This window comes from Nicotiana tomentosiformis, chromosome 5 (genome assembly GCF_000390325.3).
Source record: "Nicotiana tomentosiformis chromosome 5, ASM39032v3, whole genome shotgun sequence".
Classification (NCBI taxonomy): domain Eukaryota; kingdom Viridiplantae; phylum Streptophyta; class Magnoliopsida; order Solanales; family Solanaceae; genus Nicotiana; species Nicotiana tomentosiformis.
The window spans coordinates 126,103,269-126,126,916 of record NC_090816.1 but is presented as its reverse complement, the minus strand read 5'-3'; the positions used below and the strand labels follow the sequence as shown (position 1 = coordinate 126,126,916).

The 23,648-nt window shown below is 36.4% G+C and overlaps 1 protein-coding gene across 2 annotated transcripts; it reads left to right on the top strand.

Annotated features, from left to right (window-relative positions):
- Nucleotides 1-6,156: 6,156 nt before the first annotated feature.
- Nucleotides 6,157-23,435, top strand: LOC104099449 (sister chromatid cohesion 1 protein 4). Of its 2 annotated transcripts, XM_070175315.1 has the most exons (16): nt 6,158-6,378; nt 6,737-6,993; nt 9,745-10,006; nt 10,772-10,869; nt 10,950-10,993; nt 12,671-12,717; nt 13,516-13,603; nt 13,735-14,692; nt 14,795-15,220; nt 15,578-15,725; nt 17,566-17,702; nt 19,232-20,367; nt 21,083-21,116; nt 21,708-21,819; nt 22,785-22,914; nt 23,028-23,435. In XM_070175315.1, the coding sequence occupies exons 2-16, from the start codon at nt 6,870-6,872 to the stop codon at nt 23,124-23,126; spliced, it is 3,843 nt and encodes a 1,280-aa protein (XP_070031416.1). In that variant the 5' UTR covers nt 6,158-6,378; nt 6,737-6,869; the 3' UTR covers nt 23,127-23,435. The 2 variants fall into 2 exon arrangements, with proteins under 2 accessions (XP_070031417.1, XP_070031416.1); XM_070175316.1 differs by having other exon boundaries at nt 6,157-6,993; nt 14,798-15,220.
- Nucleotides 23,436-23,648: the final 213 nt, after the last annotated feature.

Sequence of the window (23,648 nt, the reverse complement as noted above, 5' to 3'; positions counted from 1 at the left end):
TAATATGACTGATTTGTGTATCAAATCTCTACCAACGATATTTTGAAGATGGTGCACAAGATTGGAATGCGAAGGCTCAAGGATGTGAATTGATGCTCTCATTAGGGGGAATTAATACGCGTTGTACTCTTTTTTCCTTACAAGATTTTGTCCCACTGAGTTTTTCTTGCAAGGTTTTTAACGAGGCAACCAAAATGCGTATTTCTAAACATGTGTACTCTTTTTTCTTTTCTGTAATTTTTTTCCCACTGGGTTTATTTTAGTTAAGATTTAACGAGACACATTATCTATTGAACAATAGTATTTTATTTATGGTGAATGTCTATATTTTAGAGAGATTTTATAGTTTTTTACTTGGTGGCTAAGTCACCTTTTCCCTATAAATATATGGTTTTATTCCATTGTAATTTATCCCAAATCAATAAGAATTCTCTCTATGTACTTTTCTCTGTAATGCTCTTCTTCATCTTCTTTTATTGTTTTATAACAACCCATTATATTTAGCTGATTTATGTTGATCTCATTGTTAGCATTAGCAATGTACTTTGGCATAATACTTGAGATTGTTGCCGTGCAAGTAAATCTTAAGCAAATGTCATAAATGAAATTTAATTATAAGTTGCATTTTAGAAGTGGGGTTTATAAATTGTATTTTAAAATGCAATTTAAGTAAATGAAACATCTCCGGATCGTATGTTATCTGGAATAACTCAGGACACACGTAAATCGCAATTCACATATGAGTTTGCATATTGTTTTGAAATTCTCACAAATGTTGCCGTAAGTGAAATTTCTCAACCAAAATTGCGCACTTTGAATAGAAATTATAAATTCCATCTATGTGACTCCTCAATTGTCCATTAAAAAAAATAGATGACATGGATCGATTTATATTTGATCCTTTTTAATATACTTGTTATTTAATCTGTTTTTAATAGATCGGTTATTTAATTTATTTTATTGAGCGGGTTGGACGAATATATAAAATATTTATCCATTTTGTCAACACTAATTGACAATTGAAACGTAATATTATTTTTAATTTATTTTAAATATGCTCACTTTACACTAAATAAAATTGAATTTACAGTTATTATGTTGAGTCCTCAACCTTTTAAATATGCAAACTTCTCTTGATTATTTTCTCTCAAATCCCCCCTTCATGAAAAATTATAGCTTTAGCACACACAATGAAGAAAGTCGAAAAGAGGTTTAATAATTTCAAAATTTCAGCATCAATTACACTTTAAAAAAATCCAACATCAATTCAAAGTATATTAACAATTTTTTTAGCACCATAATTTAATAACCAGTTTTAAAAATCACCAAACGCAGCACCTACAACAAATTCCCAAGTATTGTTAGGCAGTGCATGAATAGATAGTTCCTATATCATCTTCACTAGATATGTTAAAGAGGTTTATAGCATATTTGGCTAAGTTACAAAAATTAGTTTATTTTTTATAAATATTTCTTTTCAAAAGTATTTTTCTCAAAAGTACTTTTGGCGAGAAATTATTTGTGTTTTGCTAATTAATTTGAAAAGCACTTTTGAGCAGCAGTTGGTGTTTGACCAAGCTTTTAAAATTGTTTCTAAGTGTATTTTTCTCAAAAGTGCTTTCAAAAAAATGCTTTTGGAGATGAGCTACTTTTTTTTTTTGATTCTCCAAAACTGATGCTTCTTCTCCTCGAAAGCATTTTTTTTCCAAAAGGTTGGCAAAACACTTTAACTTTGAAAACAAAAAATACTTTTTTTGAAAAAAATTACTTCTAGGATGGGAGAAGTTTGGCCAAACAAGCTAATATAGTTCCTTGATTCCGGATAAGTTAAATTGACTCTCGAGAAACGTAAAATAACACATAATTTGAGGCGGGCGAGATATTTAGTTGGATTGTCTAGGTCATGCTCAATGCATTAACTGGTATCATGAGAGTGTACCTTTATGCTATATAAGATAATTATGATGTTTCATATTTGTTAGGAGTCAAGGATTTATCGAAAATAACCTCTATATTTATACAAGGTAGGACTTAGGAGTAAAACTACGTACTCGCTATCTTTACCAAACTCTCCTTATAGGATTACACTGATTTTAGTTTTTTTTGGTTGTTGTATGAAGTTTCATTTTTATTAATTTTTTTCTCAATCATTCTTCTATAACTCATGCATACGTGTTAGTTAGACATGAAAATTGCAAGATGGGCATAATTTTGGAAAGTGCTTTATTTTAACTGTCACTTATTTGCTCGTGGCAAATGATCGACGGGAAGCCATTTGGCGCTTGAGCCACTTATGTGTGTGTTGTGTATGAGTCTACTAAAACTCAATCATCACTTCCACCAAGGCAATGCTACTGCTCATCTACACGCAAAGGAGGCTGTAACTAGTTCAAGTTGAGCAAGACCACCTTTTTGGCTATGCCACCACTCTATGTTTTGCAATAACTACACAATGACAAAAAAGATAGTACTCTTTTTGTTAAGTATTTACCGGAAAGTGTGTATAAGATTGCGAGTTCGAGTCACCCCAAGAGCAAGGTGGGGGTTCTTGGAGGGAAGGATGCCGATGGTCTATTGGAAACAGCCTCTCTACCCCACAGTTGGGGTAAAGTCTTCGTACACACTACCCTCCCCATACTCCACTAGTGGGATTATACTGGGTTGTTGTTGTTGTATATAATATCCTAACTAATACCCAGACTTTAGACAGAGTCCCAAATCGACAAAACACAATAGAGATGCTGAGTATATAAGTTAAGAAGTCTTGAGCCTCATTTGTTTTTTGAAAGATTAATACGTCTTAATCTGAATGCACTTCTGGATATTAAGATTATAACATCTTAATCTGAATATACATTTGAATATTTAAGTTGTTTATTAATATATGAATATCAAATGATTAAGACTGTTTATTTTTTTAACATCGGAATGTATATAATTTATCCTTATTTAAAAATTAATAAATAAACAATTCAAGAAAAATACTAATTAATTTAATATTCTATTAATAAATAATTTTTTTAAAAATATGGTAGTTAGTGATGGTGGTGACTGATGGTAGCGCTTATGGATATTGAATGGAGGTGGTGGTTGGTGGTAATTTTGATTGATGGTGGTGGATCTAGGTAGTAGATATTGGTGATTGATGGTGGTGGTTCTAGGTAGTAGTTAGCGGTGATTGATAGTGATAGTTAAGATTGAAGAAAGTGGTAGTAGTTTATAATAGTGGATAATGGCAGCTATGATTGATGATGATGGTATGCGTAGTTGATGGTGGTAGTTGAGGTGACTGTGTGGGTGGTTGTAGTTAAGGATGATGGTTCGTGGCATTAGTTGATAATAATGAGGATGATGTTGGTGGCATTAGTTGATAATAACGGGGATGGTGGGTGGTGGTAGCCGATAATGATAGAGTTGGGGGTGATAATAGTCGATAATGATAGCAGTGGCGGCTATGGTTGAAGATGGTGGTAATCAGTGGTGGTATTTGAGTTTGGTGGTGGTTGAGTGTGCTGATGGTTGGATGGCACATGGTGCATAGTGGCAGGTGACAATTGTGGGTGGTGGTGACAGTTAGTAATGAATGTGAATGATAGTATCTTAATGAAATTAAGTGTCTGTTATAGATCTTAATCAATAAGATCTATTCAGGCCCATTAATTGGATGAGAAATTAAAAAACAAACACACCTAATGATTAAATTCTGAATAATCAATTAGACTTAAAAAATAAACGCACTTAGTATCTGAGATTTGAATGATTAAGATTCAAACCTTCATTAAGTGCAAACAAATGAGGCATTAGACCCTAGTGACGGGTGGCAAACAAATGACGTGTTTTAAACCCGTGAGTACGGGTGGCAAATGGGTTGTTTGGACTGGTGAAGATGGGCTGACTCATTGCATGGGTCATTACCCAACCCCGTCCAAAGTTCACTTGGATTAAGATGGGTTAGGTCAAGATGGGCTAAACAATAGGTTGTAACCCAAGCCGCCAAATTTTTGTAACATTCTCAACTTTTAAACAAGCATATATTATCTTATATTTTTGAATAAATGTCAATTCATGCCAAATAATTTCTTTCTTCAATTTGGATTTAGAACTTTATTTGATAGTTATTCACTTTATAATACTAACAAATATCGGAATAATTAAAAAGTAGTAAAATTATAATTTTCCACCCACCCCAACCCACATCTCACCACCCCAACTCCCTACCCTACCGCTTAACCCCTACCCTATCCTAAATAGAAATAACCCGACTTGCTAGTGATATTATCTGCTATGGCTCTAGGCTCTCATAGGTTTAAAATACATTAATAGGGTATACGGCTTATTAACTCAGATATCCACCATCTCTCTTGTGTTTTGACGATGTGGGGCTCTGTCTAAAGTTCGAGGTGTTATACTACGCCTATAATGGGTAAACTCAGTGACATTAATGTTTGACCAAAAAGTATAACTTTTGGTTGAAACTATTATTTTTATGAAATAATGTGTTAAACCTAATTAATGATAATATCTCTAGATGCAAATACTGAGAGCGTGAATAAGGTGGGACATATCCAATAAGAGGTTGATAATAATAAATATTAAATATTCATAAAGTATGAGTAATAATGAAAAAGTAACTGATAATAAATAGTAATAGATGACATTTAAGTAAATATGAGGAATGATTCATCAAATAAAAAATGGATTAGACGATTGTTCCCCCTGACAAAAACGAGTGACAGATAAATCCAAGACAGTTCGGACTATTCTCGGATCTGGTAAAAAATGTGAAATAATATCAACAGTGATCTTGATAAAAAGGTGATGTTTGTATCATTTCTAGAGGGAGAGAATTTTTTTCCAGCCAAATGTTCTTATTAGATTGATATTACATAACCATTTGTCCTTATCTTTTTCCTCCTTAGAACACACCCCCAGTAAAACTTAATAGTACATATATATAGAATATTATTTTGGATATTACCTCTATTGTCATATTCTAAAAATTAGCTGTTACGATTTCTTCCGCAGACTTCGTCCTCGACTATTATAAACATCTCGACCACGGGCTTTGCCATCTCCTGATCAACCTGAGCTGGTTTTTCCTCAATGCTTTCTCGCTCTAAATGTTCCGTAGCAGATTTCAACCTATACAACTACTATAGCTTGTAACAACTTGAACGCTTAGTTGTAATATAAATATCATTTATTCTCAAAAAAAGAGTCTACTAAAACTCATATATTTATATAGTTTTCACATCTTGATACAAAAATATAAAGCACTATATTAAGTTCAAACGACCTCAAATTGGACAGAGCAGGATTGATGAACTTGTGGTCATTACAATATCGAAAGAGATGCAGGACCCAACATACACGAGGCGTTCCAACAAAAGAAAAAAAAAACGAAGAGAAAAGAATAGGACTTAAGGAAAAGATCCAAAAGGAGCTACAAAGGCAAACCTAACAAATTTGATATCATTATAATTGTTGAATACAATAGCTTCAATATTTCGAATAGGTTTCCTTAAAGTAATATAGTATGCGCTAAACACATTACGGTGTTGAAAGCATAATACGTTGTAAATTTCAAAATAAGAAAAAATCAGGAGATCGTATGAGTTTATAGTTTATTTATGCATAATTACAATGCATAGAGTGTTTATGCGGTGCAATAATTATATATTGTTATATGGTGAATAATAATACATGGATTATTACAAAAGCATTTTCTAATTTAAGTATATCTTTTGTCTCTGCATACTCCTATATATGTATTACAATCAATAAAAAGATTTTCATATAAAGTATCACAATTTAGTAATACAACAACTTGATTTCCAGTATTAAACTCCGCATAGGACAAATCATGTGGGTTTTGTATTAAAAAATCAAACATTATATTAGTTATAAGAAATAAATAATAGTATAAAATTCATACAAAAAATAATTATTTTATATAATGCAAACCAAACAAACCCAAAAGATTAGTATTTTAGTTTCAACATAATTAGCACAACACAAAAAGCGTACGTGGTACACTTCTCACAGAAGTAACGATGACTTTCAACTCAAATCCCAGCCGTCCATTTCCGATCTCTCTGATCGTACGGTTCTGTTAAACCCTCAGAAGTACACATGAATAGTACAACAACTATTCTCAGTTCGAAGGCGCTTTGGTCCAAAAACTACGAGTTAGTTCAAAAATTGACAAAATTCTCAGCTTCCCACTTTCAGTTCAAATCACCCCCACAAAAAAAATTCACTTTTAATTTCATCAATTGTCTGCTAATTATTCCACTTTTAGTCTGATTTGGAGTTGGATCTTAGCTTTGGGAGTTGCTATTTCATTATTGGTTGAGCTGAATTCTTGAATTTTTCCAAGTAAGGGAAAGTTAGGGTTTCTCAAATTTCGGGTCTTTTCTTGGAAAAACCCTAGCCTATTAGTTCAAGCTAGTAATTTGAGTTGTGGGTTTTGGGAGATTTTACGGATTATTGAAGATTTGAAGCTAATTGCTGTGTTATTGAAGTTTTTGCTATGCTGTTTATAGTAAAGATGGGGTTATAGTTTGAATTTGGTGAATTTTATTGGAAAAGCCCTAGCTTTTTAGTCCAACACAGTAATTTGAGTTGTGGGTTTGGGAAATTTTATGGGTTCTTGTAGATTGAAGCTAATTGTTGTGTGTTATTGAAGTTTTTGTTATGTTGTTTATAGTAAAGATGGGGTTTTCTTTGGTTGTAGGTTTTTCAGGTCCTGATTGAGATTTGGGAAAAAAGTTAGGGTTTTTGGATTTGGAGTTAGGGTTGTATAATAGGGTGTTTGTGGATTCTATTTGTGTATGTGTAGAAGAAGAATTTGAAGTTCTTTTGGAGAAATGTTTTACTCACAGTTCATATTGGCCAAAAAGGGGCCTTTGGGAACCATATGGATTGCAGCACATCTGGAGAGGAAACTTAGGAAGAATCAAGTTGCTGATACTGATATTGGCGTTTCCGTAGGTCAGTTTTCCATCTGTGATTAGATACTTTCTCCTTGTTTTCATTTTCCTGTTCAATTGCTTACTGTGACTTGCTGCCTAATTATTTATCCGTATTTGGAATACTTGCTTTCTGGATGAATTTCATGTTGTAAAATATACATTTACATAACAAAGTAATAACAAAATATACAGGAGCAATGTGGTTCACTTGCGTTAATGCTCTCAAAATCTCATAGTTTATTGAATAACTAAGCATATAATGCCTTCTAATATGTGGGACAAAAGGATCCTTCTTGTGTTCATGTTGGTGCTAAGCGTGGAGATTCTTTTTTATGGTAGAAGTAAGTGCAAGAGTTTGTTCGGGTAGATTATCCTGGATCGATTAATGGTGTTAGAACTTTTAATAACTTCGCCTAAAAACAAGGTGGTGAAGGAAGAGTACTTTAAGACCACTTATCTCTCCTCCCTCCTTCCCCCCCCCCCCCCCCCCCCAAAAAAAATAAAATAAAAAAAAACTACTTTATGACCAAGTGCCTTTCTAGGGGTTAACTGAAATTTGATCCAAGTTCATAGGATTTTGATGGTTAGATTACCTGATTGGTTAAGCTAGAAGGAAATTTGCCATTTAATGCGTCTTAGGTTCAAATTCTAGCAGAAGCAAGAATAAACTAGGTGATTTCTTCCTATATGCCCAAATCTTGATGGGCAGAATTACCCGGTACCTTTGCTGGTCGGAGGTAGTAGATACCTTGTGGAATTAGTCGAGGTGCGTGCAAGTTGGTCTTGACTTCACATTTATAAAAAAAGATCTGCCATTTAATGTCCTTGACTGTCATTTTTTAACATCTCAAGTGTATAGGTAATCACAATGCTTCTGTTAAATGTGGACTAATGTGCTTGCTCTCATTTTTTCATTTTAGTGAAATTTTAGCAATTGATTATTTCCTGCGTTGCTGTTCTGTGTTGTTTCATTATGTTTTTAAGTTGGCTTAGTACCAGGATGTTAAACTCTCCTTGTTCGACTTTGTGAGCTATCTGCACGCTGCAATGGTATACAAAATATTTTCATTGGAACTCTTTGTCCATGGATGCTTCCATCCCTCTTTATGACAAAGGAGAGAGTTAATGAACTTATTAAAAAAGAAGAGGCAGCGAAAAGGGATGAGAAGAGAAATATGAATATAAAACCTCACTGTATACAACCTTTAATGACTTCAACATATATCTGGTTATTAAAAAAAAGACCCAATATGTATCTGTATCTGAGAAATCTGAGTATTTTAACTTTTCAAATGTATAAAGTTCTAATTATGTCGGTTGTAAGTAAGAGGAGAACTTGAATTATACTCTTTCTATTCCAGAATTACATCACTCAAATTGAGTTTTATAAATCTTCAATTCCTGGATGCACGAATCACATTGGCTTATTGGAGTATGAGTAAATGTTTTTAGACAGTTTGAGAGCTATTCTGAGTAATGATTAGAAATGTCAAAATGGAATAGGTACCTAAAATGATACTGCATAAAGTTTGGAATAATATGAATACTACTAGTTTATAGTTTTTTGAATTGTTGGAGGGAGGAAAATGTGTCATTAGAGAAAATCAGTCATGCTTTGGACCAAGGGAGTAATTTGGGGAGTAAATACAACTATGAGGAGTGAAAAAGAGATCTTTGAATCTTTCTGGGTCTTTGTATTGGGCTCGCATTCCCACTGGACGTTCCTTCTAATAAAGATACTTACCTTTAAATATCAAAGGAGCAATGAAGATGTGACAAAGTTCACCACAAAAAAGATTGAAAGCTCTACTTCTGGCTCTTTCTGGGTTTCTTTGCAGAAATACTTTCCAGTTTCTTTTAGTGAATTACTTTTTCCTCTTAGTATATTGCACAAAGAGGCAAGTTGAACATACATGTAAAATAAATGAAAAATTTAATATCATGGAACTTTGTATTGAGTCTATTTTGTGCTCCTTAGGCTGCAAAATCTGAAGAAGATATAGGCGATTCGAGTTATGTAATGCAATGCTTGAAAGAAATTTGAACTATCCAATTCTACGTTTGATTTACCTGTTTATGCCTATTTTTTAAGGAGGGAATATTTTGCAGCTTATAAACCCTCTTTCTAAGGGTTTTAACTTTTAAGCATGTGGAAAGCAAAGTTTCTTCAACCTGGTCAAAATTTGTGTGGCCTATGAACTTGTATCACCATTGGTATTGCACTTCTTTAATTAGTTATTTTGGCTTCTGATATGCAACGTAGTTATATTAGAAAGCACCAAGAGTCTGCACCTAGTAAACCAGAGCTTCTGCAGTAAAGCGCATACCCGTTCTTAACCTATCGTAAAAGAAGTGACATCCTGCTCATTAACTCTAGTTAACAGTAAAATAGCGCCCTTCTGTAAGGCTCAACTGATACAAGTTTCAGCAAGTTCTTGCTTATTACCATATCTATCTGAATATATGAATAGTCTGGTTCTTTTTGTTCCAACAGACTTTTGTGCCTGTCATATTTTGAAGAGAACAGCTACTTTACATAGAACTTGTTGAAGAAACTTTTGGTTAAAAAATAAAATAAAAACAGGAAACGTAGGCCGTGCTTAAATAGGATGAATGTGTTTTTTCAACAATGTTTCTAATTGTTAGGTTGAGAGCCTGAGGTCATCTTATCTCCATCCCTTTCTTCTGAATACTAATTTTTTTTTTGTCGCTTAATCACGAAAGGTATTCTTCCTTTTGTTTTTTAACTTGTTTTGTTCTTCTGCAACAGACTCAATCCTTTTTCCTGAAGTGCCAATTGCATTGCGGTTATCTAGCCATCTTCTGCTTGGAGTTGTGAGGATATATTCTCGAAAGGTGGGTTACCTATTCGACGATTGCAGTGAGGCTTTGCTAAAAGTCAAGCAAGCTTTTCGCTCCACCGCTGTGGATTTACCACCTGAAGAATCTAAGGCTCCTTATCACTCAATCACCTTGCCAGAGACTTTTGAACTTGATGATTTTGAATTGCCAGACAATGACACTTTTCAGGGGTCAGTTTCAGTCTATCTTTTTTTGTCTCTTTATTATATTTCTAGCTTGCTGCATGTCATGGCTTTTGCGAGAATACAACATACTCCCTTTGTTTCCCAGTTACGTGGATGTATTTCGTTTTTGGTCCGTTCCAAAAAAGAATGATCTCTTTCTGAATTTGGAAATATTTAAACTTACACTTCCAATTCTACCCTAAATAGGAAGCTTTTATAGCCGCACAAATACTCTGGTATGTTTAACACAACAACAACCCAGTATAATCCCACTAGTGGGGTTTGGGGAGGGTAGTTTGTACGCAGATCTTACCCCTACCCTGGGGTAGAGAGGCTGTTTCCGATAGACCCTCGGCTCTCTCCCTCCAAGAACTCCCCACCTTACTCTTGGGGTGACTCGAACTCACAACTTCTTGGTTGGAAGTGGATGGTGCTCACCACTAGAGCAAAATAATTATAGCCATACAAATGTTATGGCTTGTTTAGGACCACACGTTTTGAAAGTCCTTATTTCTTTCTTAAATTCCGTGTCCAGTCAAATATGTTCACATAAATTGAAATGGAGGGAGTAATATAGTTGCTCTCTGAGGGAGTTGCTCAATTTTTTGGTAAATGAGATATAAGGATGGAGTAAATAGCAAAGGATGTCTGAAGTACTTATCTTTTTTCTTCTCGTCCTGTTACATCAATTAATCTTATTTTGGTGGAAGATTGTGTTATGGTCCACTTAGAGCTCAATTTTTTATACTAAAGTCAACGTCAATTCTGCAGTAATTATGTGGACCATCATGTTAGTTCAAGGGAGCAGATTACACTACAAGATAACATGGAGGGCGTGGTTTACTCAACTTCAAAGTTTGGATTGGATGGTAATTATTACTTTGGATAACTGATTTCTAGATTTGTTATTTCACTGATACTCATATGTTGCATGGTGATTTTTGCTCAGAGAGATTTGGGGATGGTGACACTTCTGGTTTAGACCTTGATGAGGTAAATCATATTATTATTTCACCTCTTAGCTTCGCGTTATCTTGTTGCTTTATTTCATTTACCTTAATTCCAATGCCTTCCCTTTCCTTGTTATTCTTGCCTTCTTGACGGGAAGCATTCTGCAGCTCTTTCTTTTTTTTTTTTTTTGGGGGGGGGGGGGGGGGGGGGGAGCTGGTCTGGAATTGAGATCTTAGCTTTTCAGCAATATGATTATTGAAGCTGTTTTGATTTTGAGTAATCTCCAAATGTTGGATTGATTTTTGACCATATTCTGTAGTCCTGGATGCTACTAGGAAGCAGGAACGTGATTGATTTTTGTCCACTTAGACAAGACTTCATCCTGTTTTACAATCTAAACTTGTTCAATTGGAAGCACCTCTTCACTGAACATGATATAGTGTGTTTTTTCCCTTTTCTTTCCTTTGGAAATGGGATGCTTCCAAGTTCTGCTTATTCTTTTTCTTTACCTGCATGTTTGTCTGTGCCGAAACTACTGATGTTCTGATGCAACCTCTCTGTCTTGTTTAGTTGAGTTCCTTGAAATTTCTTTTTAGAGTTTAGTGCTAGAGATAAAATGGTATTATAGAATAGCGAAATCTATGGAAAGTAGAAGGTGCATTCTAGGAAGTGGAGGACCTACAAGCTCCAACTCCCAAAGGGATAAGGAGCAGAACAATTGAATGGAAAATGATTTTTTCCAAAGCACTGAATGTCACCCCTTTTGCTATCTTGTGGGTGCATTGGGGAAAAGGAACTTGGTTGCTTTTCGTGGGGAATGATTTTTTATAAAAAAAAAAGCCGGTATTTTGTTTCTAGTTAAGCACCCGTAAGTTTATCAAGTTGTATTACTTCTAAATGAAAGTTTCTCAAGTGTTTATTTATTTCTATGGTGCTAGAACAGTTGAGCTTTGTGGAATATTGGATAGATTTACTGCAGCTTCTCCAATTTAGTGTTTTCTCCATGTATGTGCATGTGTTTCAATGTTTTATTTTTTCCTTTTTTACCTTCTTTACCCTTCCCTTTTCTTTTTATTGGTTCAATATTTTATATTAATTTCTCCATGTAGCATGTATCTCAATTTAGTGTTTTCTCCACGTATGTGCATGTGTCTCAATGTTTTGTTTTTTCCTTTTTACCTTCTTTCCCCTTCCCTTCCCTTTTCTTTTTATTGTTTTTTTCCTTTCTTTACCTTCTTTTACCTTCCCCTTTCTTTTTATTGGTTCAATGTTGCAAATTAATTTTCTTGTGTGAAGTATTTTTTTGCCTTGAGCACTTCGCCTTACAGGACAAAAAGACACTTAAAAAGAAGTATATCTTTATGAGGATATACAAAATTCTTTCTAGAGGATCTCAAGGGAAGAATAATCAGTCATGGTGTATATAGTTTTATTTATCCTGTCATGAGAAGAGAAACTTCCTAACTAAAAAAATCTTGTTCAAGCTTCATGGTCACTAATGGCATATTTTCTACATGAATTATGTCCGATAGCTGTTAATCTGTAGTCCTCCATTGATGCAGGAAACCTATTTCATATGGCTAGAACTGGTCATATATATAGTGCTCCTTTTATGAAGAAATGTGTATTTCCTTTTGATAAAGGATGAAATATGTATTATAGTGTTATGTCATTTTATCTGTCTTCCATTCTGATTTTTGGACTTCTAATTGCAAACAGGAATTATTTATGGACAAGGTTGCTGCTGCTGGAGATCCTAGTGTGAGGTGGATCTCAAATTATACGCTGCCTCTTACAATATTCCCCCATCTCCATGTCCAAAAGGATATTTCTGATTAAAGCCATATATATATATATATATATATATATATATATATATATATATATATATATATCGGACATATTTCTGCAGAATGTTCCCAGTCATAAGTTTCTTATGAGCTTCATCTAATTTAAAACTATGATATGGTTTTTTTTACCTCCCGTTATGCCCTCATTTTGTGTGACAGATTCAAGCCATTTCATACCTGATTATAACTGCATTCCATTTATCTAGTTAAGTTTCTAAAATCCCCTTGGATTTAACGGTAAGTGGGGAGAAGGAATGTGATTTTGTTGATATTACTGTGGTGAAAGGTGTCCAATCTAGTTTACAAAACTCTGTAAATCTTATCTGCTAGAGGCTCACTGCGCCTTAAATCTATTATATTCACATTTCTCTCTGCAGTTAAGATTCTTTCAAGTGTATGAGTACCCTACTGCCAAGATGGTTTACTAAGTAATTGATGCAGAACCCATCTAGTGCTAAATAGGGTTATTGAATACCAGGGCTAATACGTCTGGTTGGATTCTTGGCGGGAAATGAGCCAAAAAAAATGCAGCTTGATGTTCTTCTTTTCTTTTGAATTTTTTTCTGACTCTCTTGACTTCTTATCTTGGGGTTCTGTTGGGGCAGATCAAACATCTATAAAAGGTGTTTTGATTGCCAATCCATCAGGCTGCAATTCTGTATTATTGCAGTTTAAATCATATGACTATCTGACACAAAAATTTACTGATTCTAGTGCTGATCCTCTAGCATCCGTTGAACCAATGACACCACTCAAACAAGAAGAACACCATGAAGAGATGGCTGCAAATTCCGAGAGCATGGTAACTAGTCTATCTGTCCTTTATTCCATATAATAGCTGGTTATCGACTATTTGTTGTTTTGTGTGTCAAACATCTCATTTTATGTACCTTTGCATACTTATGCTAGAATGATCAAGGCCTTTTCTTTCAGGTTGATGGAGTTGATGGCGATGCTGATTTCATGGATCATGCTCCATGCACTCCTGGGTTGGCGGAAGAACCGAACTTGTCTAACATTCAGGAAACATCAGCATGCGAGGACCATCTAGGACTGGAAGATCGTCATTTAACGGAATATGCTGTAAAAGGAAATTCAGAGAATCTCTCTTGTGAAAATAACGTGAATAATGGGAGTGAACTTCTAGAAAATCAGGCACTAACTGATGGCTCTAATGCTGATAATGTTCTCTTCATGGCTCCTGAGGAGAATGGTTACCATTTAGGCAACACGTGTGACAAACAACTGGCGCCGGATGGTCAGATGCCTCCAAGTGAAGTTGCAATTGATCCTGTGACGTCAAGTGACCCCCCTGTAGCATCTGGACCATCCTCTGCTGCTGTTCATCAGGCTAATTCAAAATCATCTGCACGAGAATGTGCAGATGAGATTATTGCTGCATCTGATTGTCAAACAAATGAGAGGAACACACAGTGCATGCTTTCTGGCATGGACAAGGTTGATGTATCTACCCCTGGTGGCTTCCACGACGACGCTCCACTTCCAAATGGAATTAGTACCACAAAAGTTGGCCATGATGTTTCTGCTTTAAGTAGCATTGGCCAGCCTGTTCCTGAAGATATTTCACCTAGTAATCAGAGATCACCTGAGGCAGTCTCAAATAACGTTGCAATTCCAGGAAATTTGGATGCTGGTGAATCCCAAGATATAACTTGCTTAGAGACACCAAAGACTGTTGATTGTCTGGAACAAAGTGTTTTTGCTGAAGATGCCATTGGTGCCCAGGTCCATGTTCTGAGTCGATGTAATGCTGCTCAACTTGATGCATCGATGTCTAGGTCTGAGCATGTTATTAATCATGAGCCACTATCTACTTTTTCGGGTTTCCACCCACCAGAAACTTCTAAAGAGGAGGAATCACATGTTTCAGGTATTTCTGCTAGAGTTCTAGGTTCCTTGGGAATCTGTGTGCTTTATTGTAATATTGTTTGCGAATGTACTCTTACACTTTCAGTTGAAACATGTCATGCAGCAGGTGATTTAGAACAAATTTCAAAAGAGAACCCCGTGCAAGAACCTGTATCGTGCGAAGACATTTTAAAAGAATCTAACAAATCAACTAATCAAGCGGATACTGTCGTTCTAGAAGATCGCCTCGTGGAAATTATGAGCGGTTCAGCTGCTTCTGCCTTGCCACCTCCTGAAAAGATTCTATCAATGCCAGGAGGGCTTGTTGATTTACCTCGGAGTATTTTTTCAGAGGCTACACCGGATTACTTGGCGGGGATCGATGAAGCATATGCTAGTGGTAAATTCATTTCAGGAAGGAAGCGCAGTTACACTGAGAGCACACTAACAGAACAGAGTCTCAACTCAGTTGAATCTTCAAGGATGGTCCGTTCCAAAATGACTGCAGGATTTATTCCTGATGATGATGATTTGCTTTCTTCTATCCTAGGTACATTAGAATTCTCCTCTCGGACTTTATAAAATGGGAGGGTGACTAGTTTTCATCTTAATGAAAATTTCTGGCTCATCTTCTTTAGAATATGGCATATATCCTCTTTTCTGATTCATGTGAAGCATTCCCACTCTTCAAATTATTTGCCACAATTCTGCAAAGAGTAATGTTTATAATATGCCTGTCAAAGTAACCTTGTAAGCTGGTCGTAGGTTCAATCCTTCCATTCGACATAATATTATCCTTATAAAAAAGAAGTAACCTTGTCAGCTTACATAACAGGGGACAGATGAAATTAACTTTGTGCTTGAGTTTAGACCTTATTAGTTGTAACAATCTTCATTACCATTTCAGCTGGAAGAAGATCTTCAGCACTGAAGCTTAAGCCTACTCCTCCACCTTCTGAGAAAACATCAAGCAAACGTCCTCGATCTGCTGCCCGAATGAGTGCCAGTAAAAGGAGGAATGTTCTTATGGATGATATCATGGTCTTGCACGGAGAGTATGTTCCATCATCTGTATATTTTTGTTTCATTTCCTGCAAATACGTATTGGTTTTTCATCAGTTTATATCACTAAACCGGGTATTTTGTATTTCCTGTCCTGTGGTCAAAATATAGCACAGATTAAACCATATGGAAGGAATAAAAATGTATCTTGGTATTTAAACAATTATAAATGGATCCGTACCAATAACTTCATTCCTAATTTTATCTTCATTCTAGGACACAACCTTATCAGGGTCCCCGGTACGAAGTAGAAAAGAGTTCCACTACCTCCTAACCTACAACCCTAATGCTAGACCTCCACACCTTCCTATCAAGGGTCATGTCCTCGAAAATCTGAAGCCTCGCCATGTCCTGCCTGATCACCTCTCCCCAATACTTCTTGGGCCGCCCTCTACCCCTTCTCATACTCGTCAAAGCCAACCACTCACAACTCCTTATTGGGGCGTTCAGACTTCTCCTCCGCACGTGCCCGAACCATTTGAGCCTAGCTTCCCGCATCTTGTCATCCATCGGGGCCAGGCCCACCTTCTACCGAATATCTTCATTCCTAATTTTATCCATCCTAGTATGCCCGCACATCCACCTCAATATCCTCATTTCTGCTACTTTCATCTTCTGGATATGAGAATTTTTAACCGGCCAACACTCTGCCCCATACAACATGGCTGGTCTAACCACCGCTCTATAGAACTTACCTTTGAGCCTCAGTGGCACCTTCTTGTCACATAGGACTCCAGATGTTAACCTCCACTTCATCCAATCCACCCCTATACGGTGCGCGACATCCTCGTCGATAAGATCTGCATCTGTAGCGTAATAAAATCTTGGTCTAGCTGCTCTTGCATTACTGAATTCTTTAGTGTGTGCCAGAGTTTAGGTGCTGGTCTTACTCTGATCCAATGGTCAAAGGCATTTCTTTTTATAGGCTTTGCTTCGATGTTGCACATTTGTTGTGGCCGCCTCGTCTTGTTTCTTTGTTTTTTCTCAGTCAACTTTCAGTACACAACCCTTGTTATTAGGGTAACCCATTCCTTAATGTTTCAGCGATCTGGAAACTGTTATCATGACTTCTAGTCTAGCACTCTGGTTCTCGTTCTATACTTTATCAGTGCTGTTAAAAAAAATATCGGTGACAAATAGAACAACCTAATACTTCTTAATGATCCTCAACAGATCCTCTTATAATCAAGTTGGTTCTTGGTTGGATCGAAGATATACCTCTTAACACATTTTTCCATCATTTCCATTTGTGCAACCAAGGTTGTGGCTTAGTGGTCGATGAAGCTGGAATAAAGACCATGGGAGACCAGGGTTCAAATCCCAGTAGAGACAAAAAAGCTAAGTGATTTATTCCCATCTATGCCTAAGTATTGGTGGGCAGAGTTTTCTGGTGCCTGTTGTGGTGGGAGGATGTAGGTACATGGTGGAATAGTCGAGGTGCGCAAGCTGGCTCGAACACCATAGTTAACCCCCCCCCCCCCCCCCCCCAAAAAAAAAAGAAAGGAAAGAGAATTGATTATCTTTTACATTTTAAAAAAAGAACTGACTCTCTTTTTTTCGTTTCTGCGTCTTATCGGCATGCCAATAGCTGACCCTTCTAGTGGCTATTCCAGTGTTTGCTATCTAGTAGTGAACTGATGTGGGATCTGAATGATGGCCAATTCAGTTAGGTGCTGTCACTCCAAATAGTTAGTTTTTGTTTTGTCATTTCTGCCTTATATACTTTTTCCTGATAAGTTATTCCTCGATGAACTGAAAAATTGGTTTTTGTTGAATAGCTTGACTGGCCTCACCCTTTAACTGACTGATAAAGCATATTTGCATTTGTGATAGTATGATAAGACAACAGTTGATACATGCCGGGGACATACGCCGCATAAGGAAGAAAGCTCCTTGCACACATGCTGAAATCGCAGCAATCAAGAAGCAGTTGTTGGAAGATGAAATTTTCAAAGAAGCGGTATTAACTGGTGGGTTCGACATACGACTCTACACATTCTGCTATTTGATTATCTCCTCCTTTTTTTTTGATAAAGTAAGAGATATTATAAATGGCATCAAGAAGATGCAGAAATATAGATATAAAAGATTTGTTAGCTTCAGTACAAAGAGTCCTATACTAATGTTAAACAGCTAACAATGTCCAAAAACTTGTCAGGGGATTATACAGGTGTTAAGGTGCTCCAACTGTACAAAAGTAAAAGACATTTAGCCTTAAGGAAATGGTTTGGAGTTGCTATTCCATCAAAACATCTCCTATCTCTCATTCCAAATACACCAAAAAATACAGAAAGGGATTAGTTTCCAGATTTTCTTGATGGTTGTACCAACTTTCCAACTGTTCCAGTTCAAAAAGGCTTCCTTTAAACTCCCAGGCATTACCCAGTCCATTCCAAAAAGAGACAAAAACATGTTCCATAGATCTGCTGAAACTGGGCAGCGTAGTAGAAGGTGCCTGGTTGTTTCTTCATTTTGCATGCACATGTGGCATCTGTTTGCCAAGTGGAAAGATCTTCTAGCTAAGTTGTTTTGGGTCAAACATGTGAATAGGTTGGGATATTCCTCCTGCAATGGTGTGGCACCAAGCCATTTATCCTTCCAGAATTTGATGTGCTGTCCTTTCCCAAATCTGAGGTTGCAATTTTTGGAGAACTCTTCCCATAATTTGCTGATGTTCTTCCAAGGACCAACACCATGTGGTGCTCTTGAGGTTTTAGTACACCAGTGATCGAGTGATCCATGTTTAGCAGTCACTATTTCCTTCCATAATGCTGGCCCTTCTTGACTATATCTCCATAGCCATTTCAACAGCATACATTTATTATGAACAGCTAAGTTTCTGATGCCCAGACCACCCATAGTCTTAGGCTGTGTGACCTTGGCCCACTTAACCAGATGAAACTTGTGATCTTCACTATTACCTTTCCAAAGGAAGTTTCTCCTTAACCTATCCAAATGTTGCAGTGATTTCTTAGGGATACTGAATAGAGACATAGTGTAGGTTGGGATACTGTCCTAGACACTACTGATGGCAATTTGATTTTCTCCTTATTTGTTGAATCATGCAATTGTTTTTGTTGTGGATCAATAACTGAGAACATTATAAAAGATGACATATTGTCTGTTTTTAATTTGTCAAAGTGCTTATATGATCTAGTTACACTTCAAGTTCCTTGGAGATTCGTTTCCATTGATTAATTTAACATCTCTCTACTGGGATGTACACTGTGGAACTGTTAAACTTATGTGTTTGGCAAATAAGTATAGTTAGACTCTATGTCAAGTGCTGTCAGAGTGTCAGATAGCTTTTCTGAAGACACCCTCAAAGTACGAGCACATGTTTTGTAAGTGTTAAAGTTCATTTGCTAATTGTTTCATGTTAGGAGAAGTTACATTATTGCCTTCCTCTTAACTTTGTTTCCGGTGCTGCATAATACCAATGGCCTTTCCTGTAATGGATACTAGCTCATCATATTGACTGAATTTGATTTTGATGCAGATATGTCAGTGGAATTGGCTTCTTTACATAAGCAAAAATTTGACTTGAGTACAGTTAAGGTCTCTTCTAGTGATGTTAGCTGTTCTCATACTGGGATGGCGGTTGACCCACAGCTAACTGCTGTGTATGCTGAAAATTCCATCTCAAATTTGAAGGAACAGCATCAACAGGTAACTGCTGAGTATGCTGAAAACCCCATCTCAAATTTGGAGCAACAACATCAACAGATAACTGCTGAGTATGCTGAAAATCCCATCTCGAATTTGGACGAACAACGTGCCATGGTGTTCAATGAACCACATGTTGAAAGAGATAGTGGAATAGAAGGAAGCAATGAATGGTATGTAGCTAGAGATGATAGCATATTAGGAGCTGTTGAGGCTACTGTTCCAACTGAGAACAAGGAAGTTGATGAGCATGGCCGACATTTAAATAGTGATGCCTCTCAACTGCGGCTGGACACCATCACTGATGCTGCGGTGCCCAATGACTTTAATCTTGAACCTTCAGACAATGCAGCAGAAGTAGGACCACAGGGAACTTGCCTTTCAGGTTTTCAGGCAGCTGAAGCAACAAATATCGCCTCTGCTGCTGAAGAATTATTTTCATGTCATAATAATGGCGGGTTAGGTGGCGATGGTGATGTAATAGCAGGTCTACCTCTGGACGATTCGTTTAATGAGTCTGGAAAGGAAGATGCTTTTATTTTAGCGGAAGTATCTTGTGGGCCACCTAATCATACACTGGCTGCTCAAGTTGATAAGGCTCTGGAAAATTTGAACGATGAAAACCTAGTGGATGGTAGTGAGTGGCCAGAAAACAACTGCTTTACTTCTGAAGCTGGAACTGGAACTGAAAATATGATAGGCAATGCAGTTCTACTGGATGCTGCCCAAGACAGTGCTACAGCTAAAGATGCAACTAATGTAGAAAATATTGTAGCAGAGAATGACAACCAGAGCTTTGCTGATAATGTTATAGGAACTGACCAACCTAACAGGGATATTGTATATGAAGAAATGGATTATATGCTGGATCATTCCATAGGAGCTGGACAATATCCATGTAAAGAAGAAGATTTCTCCTACAATACGGTGGCTGCAGATTTCTCTGATGCCAATCGGGGGGACCTTAATGTAAGTTTTGCTAAGTTTCGTGTTTCCATGTGCTCTCGTTTTCTATAGTTTCAGTACTCTGTGTGTGTGTGTGTGTGTGTGTGTGTGTATATATATATATAACAACATTATTTGTTCTGTTTTGATGTACTTGATAGAAATGCCCAGGATCACTTCTAGATTGTTATAGATAGTTTTGAGATATCAAGGTAGTAAAATGCGACCGCTGAAATTTAGGCCTTAAAAAGACAATTATGAACTGCAAAACTGCAGTACTCTTAAAATATAGCTTCTATTGAATTTTGTAAGAAAGTTGAGTACAGAAAACATCAATATGCTCATCGTAACTAATTTTGCTAACTAACCTATTACATGAAGTATCACTACTAACTGTAGGGCATCACAAATTTGTGCTGACAAGGAACTAATTAGAGTTTCGTAAAGAATCTGTAAGTTGGATAATTTATAGTCTTGGCTATAAGTGATTGGTAAACCTTTTTGGGTAGCGCAATATGTATGAGAAACTTTGTCATCATTTAGATGAAATGTACGCTGGATGTTCCCTTTAGTCTTGCGCTGTTTTGCTTTTCCAAACTACTAGATTCTTTGTCAGCTGGTTGCTTTTGTTGAAATGGGCTTGAAATGATGCTGTTTTTCTTTGCTTTAATGAAGAGATTTTCTTTGATATCTGCTCTCTGCTGAATTGTGCTTTTCTCATTTGTTGTATTTTCTGCAGGATCTAGATTATTCAGCTGCTGGAGATGATACAGGTTTGTTTTCCCTGACCTGCAACTTTGTAAGACCTGAAGACTTCCAATTGCCTCAAAAGAAAGAAAATCAAACAATGTCAAACTGGAGTAGTATGAAAATAGTTTTGAATTTGCAATAACAGAAGGCATGTTTGGTTACTTAATGGATTTCAGAACTTTGTATCTGAATTTTCTAATGGTAATGTAAATTCGATGATGGCATTGCCAAAGTCTGCATTTGGTTTGATGTTATTTGTTGTAAAATTGTTTTGAAGGTCTCTCCTTAACGACTCCTCTTTGTCCCTGTTGCATTTAAATATGTGAAGAAATAAGTGACACAATTAGAAGAGTTTGAGAGATGTCTGAAGACTAATGTCTTAACTCGGAATCCGTTTATAGGAACAATTTACAATGTATATAGCTGTATTTATGAGAGATGGGAGACCAATGCTATATTTCACCTAAGATAACTATTAATACTTGACTAACAACAACCAACCAAGGTGCCAACTTCGTTAATGTAAGTTTATTTGGAAGTTTTTGCAAGATTTCTCAAAGGTGTTTGTGATTCCATGCACTTAGCTCTGGTTTATCATTGTTGTTGGTATCTAGGGTTTTTGAACTTCGATGATGATGATGAAGAAGCCGAGGCAGTTGATGATTATGTACCTGATGCTGATGTCACCCGTATCACCGAGAACAGTGGATGGTCTTCTCGTACTAGGTGTGTAGCTTGTGCTTTTGTTTCCTGTTATTCTGCTGCTTTAACAGGGCTGCACAAACTGAGTGACATTTTAGGCAAATTTACCCTCCTTGCCTGCCTGCTTTTTTCGCTCCTTAATCTAGCAAGGGCAAAAATACAAAATTGTCAAGTAACCCAAGAAGCTCAATATTTTCAGAACAGAAATGTGTTCGGGAAAGGACCTCTTTAAATTCCTGCTTCTTGCTTGTTTTTCCTTCTTTTTCTCTTCCTTGTTGCTCTCACCGTATATTTTGACGAAACTTGTGAGTCGTTCTTTTATGTCTTAAATGGTGCATTTCGTCTTTTCTTTTTCCTTTTTTTCTTCTTGACAAGTATTGACATTGAAGGAAGTAATCCACGTGTAGAGTACCGGATGAACTACCCCATATCTTGCCTTCTTGCTCTGATTCAACTATCCCTCTTCTTTTAGTCCCGCAGAATGGTTTAGTTAGTCTTTTCTGCCAACTAACAGATGTGGCATATTAAGATAGTGGATCAATAAAGCTCGGTCTGATAAGCAGTAGCTAAACCAGCATCTTAGGTCAGTTGTGTCCAAGGTTGTTCGATGAGAGTTTTAATGATGCTAGTGGGACTTGTGATTTTCTATGTTGCCGATCTCTCAATAAATGGGGCTTTAACCCCCCCACCCCACCATAACATCCTATTACTAATTTGTGAATTCTAAGTCCGGAATGATTAAGGAAGCTGCATATACTCTGTGAATAAAAATTAGAAACTTTACATGATAGGAATGTGATACATACTTGATGAAATTTTTAACAGGGATATTAGTTCTAAGGCTTTGGCTTCCTTTCCTTTTGCCTATAGATAGGGTCTGTTATTTTTCTAATTTTATCTTAATATTTTCCTTGAGAAGCTTGTAGCTAGATGCTATTGTTTATGAACTAATATTTCGGCGGCTTTCACAATGATGTTTGTTTACTTAGGGCTGTTTCCAAGTACCTCCAAACCTTGTTTATTAAGGAATCTGAGCGTGGGAGGAAATCTCTCTCCATGGACAGTCTGTTAGTTGGTAAAACGCGAAAGGAGGCGTCGAGGATGTTTTTTGAAGCTTTGGTATGTAACGCCTGTATCATTTGTCTTTTTCCTAGAACATTTGTTACTGCCCTTTTCCTCTGTTTGCAAGTGCAATTTAAATCACCTTGTGTGTACGTGTGTGTTTATTGCAGGTTCTTAAAACAAGAGATTACGTCCATGTAGAGCAAGTGATACCCTTTGACGATGTCACAATAAAGCCACGAATGCAGCTTATGAAATCGGACTTTTGAATCTGATACGTTTGGTAGGGTATAACATAAAAAGTTGGTAAACAGAAATATGTATTTGTAGTAGTTAGTCATTGGGTCTGTTTGTGGTCTACTCTTGCTATAGTTCATTCTTTACAGTCATGTTTTGATGGTCAATGTAGTTAGGTTTTTACTTGGCTGGCAGAGTAGATCATTTGACAGGGGTGTTTGTTGCACTCTGTACAATATAGATCTTATTTATATGTAAATATCCTGTATAATATTTGGCCATGGTTCTGTTCTAATGCCCTATCCTTATTTATCATAATAAAGATAAAATATCTGCTCTTATGTTTAGCCTTGTGATATGGTCAGTTTAGTGTCTTTAGAGTAAAAGTCGAGGTACAATAGCTTTTAGATACGCTATTTAAAATATAGCCAGTTTGTATAATGTAAATCTTAAATACTTTTTAAATTTGGTAATGTTCTAAATAGCAGTCCCAACTGTCCTAAAATGGGCTATTTGTGCACCTCACCCAAAATCAAGTTAAACCAAACCGTGGA